Source organism: Phalangium opilio, unplaced genomic scaffold, assembly GCF_054372755.1.
Source record: "Phalangium opilio isolate 3A_F unplaced genomic scaffold, DU_Popi_V2 ptg000024l_1, whole genome shotgun sequence".
Lineage (NCBI taxonomy): Eukaryota > Metazoa > Arthropoda > Arachnida > Opiliones > Phalangiidae > Phalangium > Phalangium opilio.
The window spans coordinates 3629025-3642885 of NW_028324155.1; the positions used below are offsets into that span (position 1 = coordinate 3629025).

The following is a 13861-nucleotide window of genomic DNA, read 5'->3' on the forward strand; positions in this document are numbered from 1 at the left end:
TTGTAATATTTTTTTTGCCCCAAAAAAAAATGGTATCAAAACGTTTGCATGTTCTTTGTCGTCATGATATTACATCCAAAGCACGTACGTTATTATCATTTCCTTAATTTAATTTAGTCGATATTTAATGCTAATTAGTTTAGCATATTTAAAGTTTACCAAAATGCCCCTCAGATTATTTTTTTATAAGATTATGTGAAAATAATCCCTAATTTTATTTGATTTCTTTATTTTATTTTTTAATGTTGATTTTTGTGCGCCTTTTACGAAGAAATTCCACCATAATTAAAAACAAAAATGGAGTTGATTATTTTAGTTAATTAATGGGAGATCAGGGTCTATCTAAAAATTTGGATAAAATTTCAGGATTTTGGAAAAAATAAGGGATTTTGGGATTTTTTTAAATGTTTAAATATTTTTTTTTTTTCAGTAATTTTAGAAGAGGTAAGATGATTGGTGTAAATATTGTGGTTTATTCCTTCGTAGCACAATTAATATAGAGTAAGCTATACAGTTTAATTATTTTTAATGATTAATTGTTTATTTTACTATAGACACTAATTTAATTTAATTTTATGTTTTATTTATGTTTAGGGAAGATTAATTATTATTTTTTCCCAACAATAGCACCTCGACAAAAGCACCCACGAACAAAGCTCGACTTATTTAACTAAATGCCAATTAAACGGGGGGATAATTTTAATTTAAAATTTAAATTATTTATTTAACACCCGTTAAATATTACCAATTAGTTATTTAATAACCATTAATCAATATTTACCGAGCTTCAATATTCAATATGACTTTTTGGAAAAATTCAAAAATGTTTTGGTTATAATTTTAAAATTTCTAAATTCATTTAATTATCCAAATTTTAATTGGATTTATATTATATTTAAATATGAAGATGGTCTTTTTTTAATTAATTTTTTTTTTGCCGATTATGGTACAGTGCTTTATAGTTTAATTTGAAGCTAATTTTCGAAACAACGTGCTATACTTAAGTCTATATTTTTATTTATACCTCATTAAAAATTACGAGATGCAATTTTTAATTAATTCTCGCTAATTTAATTTAATTTTTTTTTCAAACGTGCTGAACGGCAATTTTCATTAATCAACTCTCGTGCTTTTTTTGGTAATTAAAAAAACTTGGTTGTTTTTAAGGTTATGTATATGCATATATATTGGAGTTTGCAAACCTTCAAATATACAATATGGGTATTTTGTTTTTTTGTTTTTTTCGTTAAATTTGGGTTTTTTATTATAAGGCTTGAAATTTTTGGAAAAAGGTAGAAAAACCGTGTATGATACAAGTTGATAGAGAAAAGGTATGTTTTTGGTTTATCATTGTTTTTGTTTAGAAGTGTGGTCAATACCCTAAAGTTTCGCTAAAGTTGTGTTGTTTTGTGTATTCTTTGTTATAAGGTATGTATATATAATTTATATTTTTATTTATATAGGTTGAGCAAAAATCGAGGAACACTTTAATCGGCGTTCCAACAAACAATATAAGGATTTTTTAGGGAGGATGTTTATCGGTTGGTTTTCAAAATTAACTATTAAATATAGTTAATTTCAGACCTACATAATCCTAAATAGCTTGACTAGAATAAAACACCCATCCTTTATCGAAGGGATATTTTTTTTTCAGTTTTAACTAAGCTAAATTATTCAAATTCATGTTTATTTTTTATTTATTTTTTTGCATATTTATATAGTAAAATTTAAACTCTATCCGTTGTTATTATTATTATTGTTATTGTTATTTATTATAACTAAATTGGTTGGCAGGTTTTTCAAACCAAATCTATACGCTAAATTCCTATATTTTATACTTCATTATATCTAAGTGGTCTTCAAAAAACCATAAGCTAATTTTGTTTTTAATTTGGCATTAGGATAATGCAAAGGTGTAGGAATGAGTGTTGTTTGTATTTTGTATTTTGTATTTTGCGCTTAGGTTAGATGATATTTTAATCAATTAAAAAAAATTAACTAAGGGATTAAATAAAGATATTTGGATAAAACTCGTATTGTCTACTAAAGAATGTTTAGAGAAATAAATGTGTTGTTTTGTTATTTGAAAAATATTTGGGTTAGAAATGACTTTAAAGTGTGATATGAAATTTATATTTGTGTGTTTAAGAAAGAACTCATTCGTGTCACTGAGAATATGGAGGCACTACTAAGATTCTAAAGTCATATATCCTGAATTTGCTCAAAACTGGTCCTCTTTCATAACTATTTTCTAATAAACTAAACTGATTTTCACTAGTAAAAATTTATAATTTAGAAAGAATTCACTGCAAAGTTCGCGAGGATGGTAGCAGAGTTCCTAGAAACGTCAATGAATTCATGGTAGATATAAGTAAAGAGCCTCGCCTAAAAACATATTTCTTATCGATATTTTTTTTCTAAAAGAAGAATTCCTATTTTGGGATTCAAATTTATCTTTTACGTTTTCTTTCCAGTCCCAACAAAAAAAAAGAAAAGAAAAATGGCCGCATTACTGTTTTTAAGCTGCATCTATATCCTTATTTCTTCAAAAAATCGAATACGTAAGAGTTAAAAAAAACACTGATATTTGTACGAGTTATATTTCTTAGAACTAGCTCAGTCTTATTCCCCAAAATATCATATTTTTATGTTTAAGCTATATCGTATTGTTATTTATTACACTTTTAATGGAGCTATAATGGGATTTATTATATTTTGTATTTGAAATCACTCATGTTTTTTTATTATAGGCAACTATTTTTCACTAAAGGCTAAATACCACCCACACGCATGCGTAGTGGTGATTTCTTTGATTTTTCATATGAAAAAAAGGCTAAAAAGGAATGTTTTATAATATATATATAATATATTTATGTTGTTTGATATTATCGGAGGTTTTCGAGAAAGACTTCAGCAGTGTGATTTTTTTTTGGTTAATCTTTCGTTATTTATGTAATATCATTAAGATTATTTTAATTATGTTTGTTTGTTTTGTTTATTTTGAAGCTGATACGAAATTTGTTTGCTTGATCGACGCACGCGCGTTAAGTAAATATGATACAGTAATATATTTTATCCTAATTTGTTTAATTACATGTACATTGTTTAATTTAGTCCCATTCGTAGCCACAAAGTCCAATTTATACCGCTATTTTTTGTTAAAGGTATAGTAGGGTTAAATTTTGGTTATAATATAAAGAAATTAAGTTTTTGATGTTTACATGCCTTTTGGTTGTATCTAATATAATAATTACTGTTTAAATAATCCTTAACGATATCCCAAAGGAAGGTAATTGATTTAATTTTGACTTTAATTAATAAACTATTAATTAAATAATTTAATCCTAAACTAAATTTTAATCCTAAAACTAAATTATACCTTTCTAATGAGAAATAAACAATTTTTTGAGAAGCCAACTTGCAGGGTGAATCTACCTAATGCATTTTCTACCAGCCCCTGTAGAGTGGTTACCCGCAATACACCAATGTTCGTGGACAAATTTACTCTAAACCAGAAAAAAGTTTTTTTCGAGAAGCCAACTTACAGGGTGAATCTACCTAATGCATTTTCTACGAGCCCCTGTAAAACGATTAACCGCAATACACCGGTGTTCGTGGACAAATGTTTTAAGAATCTCTCAAACTAATTTTAACACATTAAAATAAATAAAATTAGACTTAATGGCTCCGAATAAAGATAAATTGAACATTAATTTTAAGTATTATTATTTTTTTTTAATATGAATTTGGCCCGGGTTGTTTCGCTTGAATCAATATTATTATTATTTTCCCCGAAATAAAAGCTTGTAAAGCCAATATTTTATTATACACAATCCCCCTTTGTTTGTTTTATTTATTTAATCGCGTTTAAAGATGATTAAGGATTTATTTTAAATTCTCAAGCCGCCTTATTATTTACAAAAACTCCCCATCCCACACCCATTTTTCTTATATATGTATATAGAGTTATATACTGGCTTTATGTAATACAAACCTATCAACTTCTATATATTTAAAAATTCTTCAATTTTTTTGGTTAACTATATTAACTATAATTAATTTTTCAATCTTTTTTAGGCAAACCCGTCCCAATCGGGTATGCGTCGCGCGTAAAGCTGGCTAAATATTAATGGGATTTTATTGGTTCTTCATTTACATCTAAAGCTAATACTTAAGCTATATCATTCGTATTTATAATTTTTTCCATTCAAAACTATTTGGCCAGACTTTTTCGCCAAACTCTAAAAAAGCGAATTAAGTTTTTAATCGTTTACTTTTACTTTAATTATACGTTTTATCGAACTCGCATTTCACGCGCTTTATACGTTTTTAGCCCTCAAATTTGATCGTATAATTAATAATAAAGAATTTCATTTTTGTTAGTATAAAAAATCGGAAAATTTGTCGGGTACAAAATAAACACTTATTGGAAGGCGTTGAGGCTTTATAATAATTTAATTATTATTATATTTTGGTTTTCTTTTAGTTAAAAAGTGCCATTTATGGTCAAAAAGTGCACGCGCATTTTATGTTTTATAATCATAAGTTATATGATTATAACTGTATAAATATACTAACAACAAACGTATGATAATTTAAACGTAAATTGAAATCATTTCCTTCCTTATTAGGAAAGATCCCGAAATAAGTTTAAATTAAATCCATTAAATATGAAATTAACTTTGACCCTCAAATATAAATAAATACATTTTGGGCCAATTAATAAATTAATCTGGTGCATTGGAAAACGTTTGTCTATACTTAATTCCATTTAAAAAAGGCTAAAAAGGGTGTTTCTCCATTTTATTTAAAAAAGAAGGCTTAAAAGGGTGTTTCTCTTATTGGAAAATTAATTAATTAATCAGCTTGCTTCGCTTCGGATAATATATAAGTTAAATTGAATATCATGTATTAATATATTAAATATTATTCATTCAAACACCCCTTAGATAAGCAAGGCACCACCACCGTCGTACAATCCTTGCTCTTTCTTACTCTCTCTCTCTCCCAATCATCTTTGCTGAACTTTCGCGCCCAAATAACAACAAATATTCAAAGTACGTCACTCAAAAACATTCGATTGATATATTTTTTTTCATTTTCCTTAAAAAGTTTTAGTTCTTTCGCCGCAATAGTTATTTAATTTTTTTTCTTAAGTTTTATTTTTTTTTTATTTTGCGATTTAATTTTGGGTTTTATTTATCACTGTTTGCGTTAGGCATCCATGCCGAAAAGCCGCCCTGTGTATGTAGAAATAAACGTATTTGTTGAAAACTTGATAGAATTAAAGGTTACAGACATAAATGGGATAGAGTGTTTTTTGGAATAGGGAAAGGTTATTTTGTCAAAAGGATAAAAAAAAAGGATGAAAAAAGGATTACGAGGTTTAAGAGACCAACAACAACCTTTTCTTTCCAAAGTTTACAAGTATATAACTACGGTGTATGAACCAAAATATATTATATATAGAGAGAGAAAAGTTAATTTTATTAGACCCGAGTTGCTGAGCCTGGAGAATGGGCTTCGGAACTCGATCTGGAGTTGCTTATGTTTGTGACGATGATGGTCGGTGAGTTAGGTCCATTTTGAACAACGGACGCCTCTTTCACCACGTCCGGACCCGGATTGGTCGGTTTCCAATTGTCCTTTTTGGTTTGATATTATTTAAAGTGATAGAGGAAATTGAAAAAAGATAGAGGAAATAGAGAATTTTGTTAGTAAAAGTAAAGAAAATTAGTTTTTTGGTTAGATTTTTGTGTTATCCAAGTGGTTTAATTCAACACCTTAAACTTCAGATGCAAAATGTGCAAATTGCATATGTTCTTGAAAAGGAGCAGCTATATGTTTGTGTGTTTTAGTGATTGTCACAAATTACAAAGTATATTAACGACTTCAGACTATCAACGCGTGAACCGAAGTGCTCGTTAATTCAGTATGAAAATAAAAGACACAACCCCATAGCGAGAATGTCCAAACACAGCTAAATCACTAATGTAATTGAATTAACGATTATGTAAAATTTAATGGGTCAGTGGTCTATACTCGGTAGGATACGTTATTCATCATTCAAGCGAGAATAATTAATTGTTATTCACAAACCCGACAATACCTATTTTAACGACAACATTCCGAAATGCTTCGATATACAAGCAATAAAAGGGTAATGGACTTACTTTTTTGGTGTTATCAAATGTCGGCGAAGTTGTCTCGTCCAGTTTGGCGATGGGGGCGCCCAATTTTTCGGCCACTCCTCTCTCCAAATCTTTCTGGAAACTGCGCACGGATGCTGGACTGCCATTTCCACTGCCTACGCGACTGCCTCGTCGACTACCGGCGCGACTACCTAGATTCCATTCAATTAAGGTCCATCATTAACCTCGAAAACTCGCAATCTCTATAGTAGACTGTAAATATACCTGGTCGAGATCGGGGAGGTCCTCCCACGGACAACTGCGAGCAAACACTGGGGTGCCTCGATATTGGGACCTGCAAGCTAGTGTGGCTCGTTCTTCGATGACCTTTTTTGTCTTTTCCCAACTTGATATGCATCAAACGGGGATGTGGGGAGTTGAAAATTGTTCGGTGATTTCTGAATCGAGCTCTGTTTTTGCGAATGAAATCATTATCAAGGTCAATAACTTAATAAAATCGATGTCATATAGTAGTGAGCCATTGAATAAAAAGGAAGGCTTAATTTGCCTTCTCCCAAAGAACACAATGATTCAAAACCATTAGTTACTTTAATTCTACTTAATATTTTCAAATATTCATTGACACACTTCGAATGTTCACCTTCAAATAATTATTACCTGCTGAAGAGATGCAGCGCTAGGCACATACCAAAGAACATAAGGGCCATGACGACAATAATTACGATCATGTTGGTATCCATCTGGTACGGTTTGGGACCTTGACGACGGATTGTTCCCTGATTGTCTATTAAAAACAATTAGCATATCTATATTAAAACCATGCCCATGGTATCCTTAAACTTTTAAAAATACCAAAAACTTTACTATGGAGGAAAAATGACCCATTTCATGTTATGGAGGTCGTAAAGGCCTTAAAGGGTCACGTATTGAACTTTATAAATTTTTCCCCCATAACCCCTTTCGCCCTATTTATGGGGGAAATATGGATATTTTCAGAGAACACGCGAAAGAAAAAAGTCCCGAACTTTGAAGGTTAAAGGCTAAAGGCTCCACGTTTTTGCCTAAGAGAAAAATATTCCTTGGAGAAGGATACCCTATCTTTGCGAGATCTTTCGCTTAGTTTAGCACCTGTCAAGCGTACCCAAAAAATGTAAAAAATAAGAAATGGGGAACGCTCCGAAGGAATACGTAATACGATGGTTGGTACTGTAAGAAATCCGTATATTATGGGCCCCAAATTTCACGGAGAAGTGAGGTGGTATGAACTTTGGCTATTGGTTAATTTTTTTAAACCTGCAAAATGGAATTCCATGCAAAGATCGATATGTATTTTTTTTACGATTCCCTACATACTTAGCACCTTGGTAAACTCTAAAACAAAATTTCCCTACTTAAAGAAGTTGACAAAACTAAGGTATAAATCAATTGCATCTTCAATATACCTTATTGCGATCTAATTTATGTTGGTTACTAATGCGCTAAGTATGTAGGGTATATAACCAGAGGCCATAAGTCCTTCATTACTCAGAGAAAGAGACTCATTCTTTATCGAAGAAAACCTCAAGGAATATTAATTTTTGGGGATAAAGAAACATGCCAGAAGGGATTACGAAAAAAGCCATAGATAAGAAAGGATAGATTTGAATAAATGTTAGAAATTGAAAGAATGCAAAAAGAGATAGATTTTTAATAAATTGGAATAGTGATTCATAAAGTCTTATCTACCGTTGAGACAAGAGGTTTCGTTTGACAGGTAACCAGGCTTGCAGGCGCAGTAGCCGTTCACGCAATCCGTGGCGTTGGGATCCAGACCCGGAGAACGACATTGCACCGCGAATTTGCACTGCTGAGATAGTGAACGGACTGAACAGGAGAGAGAGAGAAAGAGAGAAAGAAGACGACATTCAAGGAGCGACATCAAACAAACATTCGTAATTACAGTGGGGATTGAATTAATACTTGTGTACTACATGTGCTACAACAACAACTTTGCATTGTAACACCAAAACTCTAATTAGTGTTCGTCCCATTCAGGGCTACGGTGAGCTGCGAGGGAATGTGTTTTAGAGGTTAATGTAAATGGGGAAAAACATCCTAATTGTGAGTTTGTAGATGTGGGTCTTCTTTATTTTGAAAATATATTTAGACTTAGTTGTTTCATTAGGTCGATTTCATGTTCTTTTGTTGATAGAGGCGAGAAGGTCAATTGGGCGTTTCAACAAAAGAAAGAAAATCAAAAACTTGGTGAAGAAAAGAGTCCTCCAGTAAAGAATAGTTCGCGTGTCAACCGAGTGTCGTTAGGGAATTCTTACACTTAAAAGGAAGACATTCGCCTTTACTCGCCAAGTTTTTTCTCTCGAGAATCGAAAGCTAACAAAAATCGGAGAGAAAATAAAAAAGGGTTTCGAAACAGTCCATTGCGTAACCCAGACACATCTCGAAGGGATACAATATATTAAAAAGAATCATGTCTGATCTTAACGATTAGGTTGTGACTCAACGCCCGCTCTCGAACGCCATCCCGTTACTGCTAGACGGGGGGACTTTTGCCTGCTGCGTCACCGCCCTGAACCGTTACATCACTCGTTAGCACAACCTGGTAACCCATGGGCTACCCCAAGATTACCATATTGACGCCCAGCTTAACGCGGACATCCGATCAACACGGGTCATCAAGCCACAAGATTCCCAACCTCATACCATCCAACGATTCTAGCTTCCAAGAGGCTGGATTACAGGAGTACGCCACGACTCCCAGCTGGTATTAAAGCCTCAAAAATCAAACTTGAAATTGGAAAGACTCATTTCAAAATTCTATAAATATTTAGATATTAAATTTCACAAGAAAACCAGAGATACGTTATCACAAAAAAACCGAGGCCTATTTAAACTGGCAGTTCTACTTTATTTGTATATATATAGTAGCGGCTGAATAAATAAGCCCTAAAAGCGTCCCGAGATAGAGAAAAACAGATTTTAAAAAAATTCAAATGTTTTGGTATCGATTTAGAGCTTTGGGTCTATAGAAAAGAAGAGTTTGAAAATAATTTAAATCTACATAAACCATCTGTTGCCAATACATTAGGTATTCTAAAAGCGAAATAGATTTCTTTGAGATTGTGCGTGGGAGAGATTTTCATTTTAGTTTATCTTCTTTTGGGGGGTACAGATTCTTAGACTCAGGAAATCGGAGAAGAATGAAGAAATAGCTCGTCTGTATATTCGCTTCCGTAAGAAAGGTGCGTGCGACCAGTTTTAGTAGAAGAAAAGGGGTCCTTAACTATGACTGCAGAGGAGAGGCCTTATTGTTTTTCAACTAACGCGAGGGTAGATCTGAAATAGCCTCGTAATAAAAGAGAGGATAGTTCTTGGGCTAGACTTCAAGGATAGAAAAAAGAAGGAAAAAACTAGTGGATTGACGCGGCTCTTTATGTGTTTTTCCTCTTCCTCCATCCATGAATTATTTATCCCTCGCGTTAAAACCTAATCAAAAGTAAAAACGAAAGAGAAGAACCCTAAAAACGATCCAAGGCTCAGCGGCAAAACAATTTGCAGGAAAATGAAATTATCATTTTTGTGGAGGGGGAAGTACCTAGCCTGAGATTCACTCGTCGTTTTCTTTAGCCATACAGAAAAGCTAGATCTTTTCGCCAAAAGAAAAAGCCTTGAAAATAAATCTCAAACAGAGAAAAAAACCCCAACGAATGCCTTAAGATAAAATTCGGGCGTTTCTGACGTAAAAATTGCATCCAACTTTTTATTTTATTTTATTTTTTTTTATTTTTCAAGTGTGGGTTTATTTTGACATAAAAATAGAGCAGGTGTTTTTTTAGGAATTGTTATTTGTCAATTTGAATTTATAACAATAGCAATATGATAATATGGAAAAAGGGCAACCAAAAGTTTACTGTAAAATTTATATTTTTAGTTCCCGAATCATTATAAAGAAAAAAAAAGTTATAACCAGTTTCTTAGAAAATTAAATCTGAGGTAAATCCAAGTAACGTGATTTCTTACGATAAAATCTTTAAGGGGGTGTCGAGGGGCTAATAACTCTCCTAGTAAGAAGATGAAGACTAATATTATAATTATTAGAGTTAAAGTTACACCGATTACGTTCAGTGACTGACCCCTCGGTTCCCCCCTCCATCGTTGATATTCATATTCGATCTTTAACAGTCTGATAATCCCAAAACGTCATTTTGATAAATGGCCGATCCCTCAATCGGTTCATAGCTAGCTGGGTCAAGGCTGGACGTCGTTTCCAAAAATTTTGGGATTACTGCGCTGCCCTTAAACCCTCGGACAAGGGGACCATCAAAACAGACGAGAAGAATTACTTCTTCATGGTAATATATCAGAACTTCTAGCTGTCATTTAAGCCAGCCAGAGCCTGCAGCTTTTGCCCCGAGTCTTTCAAAACTGCCGTCAAATTCGAGGTTGCCTATACGTACTGCCCCAAGGGGTCGCGCGAGCAAAAGGGTGGAAAAACCTTTTCCAAACTCCGTAGTGTCTATATACTTTATACATAATGGAACTGCAGCCGCCTTAAGTCCTTCTCGTGTATAGGAACTTGGGATATTTTTCATTCTGGAAGTAAACGGCATTGTCGTAAAAACGCCAAGTGTTCCAAGCTCGCTATAAATCGCCTACTATACTTTATATTCGACTAGCTGTTCTACTCGGTAATATACTTTCAGTAGTGTCTTCTCCTTTATACATAGGTTTAATACCAAATACAACCACTTTTTCTCTTTATAAGAAGGACAGACTAAAATCCTTGATTCTTACAGATTTATAGCACGAATTCCCGGCCTCCGAAAAATGAGCGGAATAGATAATAAGGTAAAGAGTATTAAGCTCGTAAAATTAACAATTTAAAGATTGTTTACGAAATAGATTTCTTTCTTCTTTTTTGGTATTACAAGGTGACTCGTAAATGTTAATAATATTCTTTGTTTTTACACTTTTACTTAAGGATTTATTTCGTTCTCTCATGAATAAAGATTATAAGGACAGTGAGTAAACACTATTCGTTTAGAGAAGAAAAAGTGTACTAAATCGGCTATGTTTGATGATTGAAGTAGTTTGAAATAAAGTACTTATGTTAAAGAGAAAATTTACAATTTGTTATTTCATTTTTTTTTTCAATAAACTTACAAGATTATCCAGGGTGTGCGCGCGCATACGTTTTCAAAATTACCCTATTCACGAGAAATATGATGAATTTCAGACTCAAAATCGCACCCAAAGAACATCCCCCTTAATTTATTCCAGACTTGTCAGCAACACCTTGTAAATACATGTTGAACCAGTTGGTTCCAAAACTTTCCAATATTTTATAAACATTCAAAATTTATATATACATATATATACAGTAAAATACTTAAAGTTTAAACCAACTGTTTGATCGAGTTTGAAATAAATATATAGCAACAAAAATATTCCATAAGCACCGTATCACGTTTACCAAATCGGTAGTCCCTCTCTCAACCCTTTCCTCACTTCTTATTTTGAAAAATATTTTCCTCGGGGGAAAAATATAGAAGATGGTTGGGTATACGACCCTCTTTGGAGCATTTTTCTAAAGTTGCCTTATCAAAAAACTATATAGAGGGTACTTTAAAAAGAGTGGCGCTGACAAGAGTCTGCGGGTCTCCTTTCAAGAGAGATAAGGGAAAGGACCTAACAAGAGTCAGAGGTTGGTGGGGGGAAAGGAGAGAAGGAAAGTCCAGTTATCGTTAGAGTGTCAAACCTAGTGGTCATCGAAAAATGGACCCAAATAAAAAAAAACCCCAATTTCTCCACCCATGAAGTAAAAATGAAAGATAGCCTCTAATCGAAGCCCATTAATTGAAGTAAAGTCTGGTAACTCATCTCATTTTAGACGTTAAAAGACAGGTATTTTTAATTTTTATTGGTTTATATAGCGTCATAGAATAGACCCTTTCGATGTAAAAAGGGGGTTAGGCAACAGTGAAAATATGACTTCAATAGGATTCCCCAGATTTTACATCAACATATCGACTTCTGCTAATAGAAATCGTCAGGAATTGGTGTATCATCACCATTGGAACGTTGTACCATGTACACTATTGATTAGTCCCAGAATATATCTCGATCATTCCAGCTTCTCTCTAGTGGTAGAGAGAAAGAGAAATTTTGTCTTTTCCGCAAGACCGAGCTTACTTGCCAAGGGAAAAAGGGGTTGTACGACGAGAGAAAGAGGTTTCTCCTGATCCCCCAGAGACAATGTCTGCTTCGAAACAGGCCTAATGAAACGTTCTTATACCAAGAAAAGTACCATGGCTAAAAAGAAGCAACTACTTTCTCGTTAAAGATCGACGAAAAGGGCGCTAACTGCCGTACCATACGTCCTACCTTCCGATTTTTATGTACAAGGGTGAAGATGAAAACGGGAGCCCTTCATTCATTACGATTTACTAGTGACAAGAAGTAGCAGCAACTCTAAAAACCATATCCCTTAGCGCAAAAAATGAAAGAGGCAACGAGGGTTATTTTCTTTTCTAAAACTAAGACAAATTGACTATTCTAAACCTTTGTATCTTTTCCTACAACGTTAATGATGTAATCCAGAGGCAAATGTTACACTGCTTAATTAAAAATAATGCGCAAGGAGGATGTGAAAGTGTGGACATGTAGCTCTCGGGAAAAGGTTAAAGTGATGCTATTTTTAACGATAGTTAATATTTAATAGGAGATATACTTAAGACTTACGCGTGTGCAGGTAAAGGGTTATTTTTGGACATCTACAGTCTATTTAGAGTCAATACAATGGAAATTTAAACTAAAATATGGTTAATTAACACATTGGGGCTCTGTAATGACGTTTAAATCATTTTAGAATCAGGCAAACAAACGCGACTAATGAAAGGTCGACTTTAGACAAAGTAGTAGGGAGGACCCCGTGGTAAATGGTGACGTCAAAATTAAGGACGAAGCCTTAAAGCCCCTACTTTAGCTTGATTGATGACTGAATTCATCAAAAGGGTTTCCCCGCCGTAGCGCGCGAGTTGAGGTTGACTTTGTAAGTAGCTCGGCCAGGACAAATTGCCATTGATTTTTGACCCCTTTATTGGCGCCTTTAAACTACTACCTCGGACGTTTTCATTGACGTTCAACCCAAAAAATAAAAAGCGTGTTTTCGCTTAGATACTAAGGCCTAATATCCGGTGTGGTCAGCCTTCCTTAGAAATTGGGACCTTGAGACCATGATGCACGATCAAATCGAGATTTGTTTCGCAAGTATGAAATGATGAGACAGGTCAGGGTTTAGCTTTCTTCAAAGCCAATGAATCACTTAGAAGTTTTTATAAGCTTATACTGATAAATGTGAATGAGAACAAATGACCAATTTGTAATGTAATTGGTGAAACGTATTGATTTTGTGATAGCACAATACCTTGGGTTAAAATGAAGCTTTTCAAGTATAGAATTTACTGTAGAAGATACTGTTGGAACTTCTCAATATTTTAAAAGATATGAGAAAAATTCTCGAGTGTTTTAAATGTTTTGATTATGACACCTTGGACGAGGGAACCGTAGAGTATAACCAAACCGTTCTCTCCTCTAACATGACACTGTCTAAGACATAACCTTACTGAGCTCTCAACGCACCAATTTGCAAAAAAATAAGAGTAATAACTCAGGAAAGATAATAAAATTAGCGATAAAAGCTGGGAAAAACT

General features: G+C 33.3%; 1 protein-coding gene, 2 long non-coding RNA genes and 1 other non-coding gene across 5 annotated transcripts in view; 2 read left to right on the forward strand and 2 right to left on the reverse strand.

Annotated features, from left to right (window-relative positions):
• Nucleotides 1-453: 453 nt before the first annotated feature.
• Nucleotides 454-13861, reverse strand: part of LOC149692204 (uncharacterized) — a 34214-nt gene continuing 20806 nt past the window's right edge. Inside the window, exons 3-8 of one of the 2 annotated variants that reach the window (XM_089867897.1) lie at nucleotides 7878-8015; nucleotides 6810-6936; nucleotides 6417-6601; nucleotides 6174-6343; nucleotides 5496-5645; nucleotides 454-5240 (exon numbers count right to left, since the gene is read on the reverse strand). In XM_089867897.1, coding sequence (XP_089724023.1) covers nucleotides 5196-5240; nucleotides 5496-5645; nucleotides 6174-6343; nucleotides 6417-6601; nucleotides 6810-6936; nucleotides 7878-8015 — 815 coding nt within the window. In that variant the 3' untranslated portion in view covers nucleotides 454-5195. The remainder of the gene's footprint in view (nucleotides 5241-5495; nucleotides 5646-6173; nucleotides 6344-6416; nucleotides 6602-6809; nucleotides 6937-7877; nucleotides 8016-13861) is intronic. The other variant, XM_089867898.1, reaches the window with a different exon arrangement.
• LOC149692205 (uncharacterized) lies at nucleotides 8323-9529 on the forward strand. The gene is made up of 2 exons (XR_016382651.1): nucleotides 8323-9237; nucleotides 9322-9529. It is a non-coding gene; the product is annotated as an uncharacterized LOC149692205 (long non-coding RNA).
• LOC149692206 (signal recognition particle RNA) lies at nucleotides 8612-8911 on the reverse strand. Its single transcript, XR_016383094.1, has one exon.
• LOC149692207 (uncharacterized) lies at nucleotides 10086-11408 on the forward strand. Its single transcript, XR_016382907.1, has 3 exons — nucleotides 10086-10837; nucleotides 10946-10997; nucleotides 11131-11408. It is a non-coding gene; the product is annotated as an uncharacterized LOC149692207 (long non-coding RNA).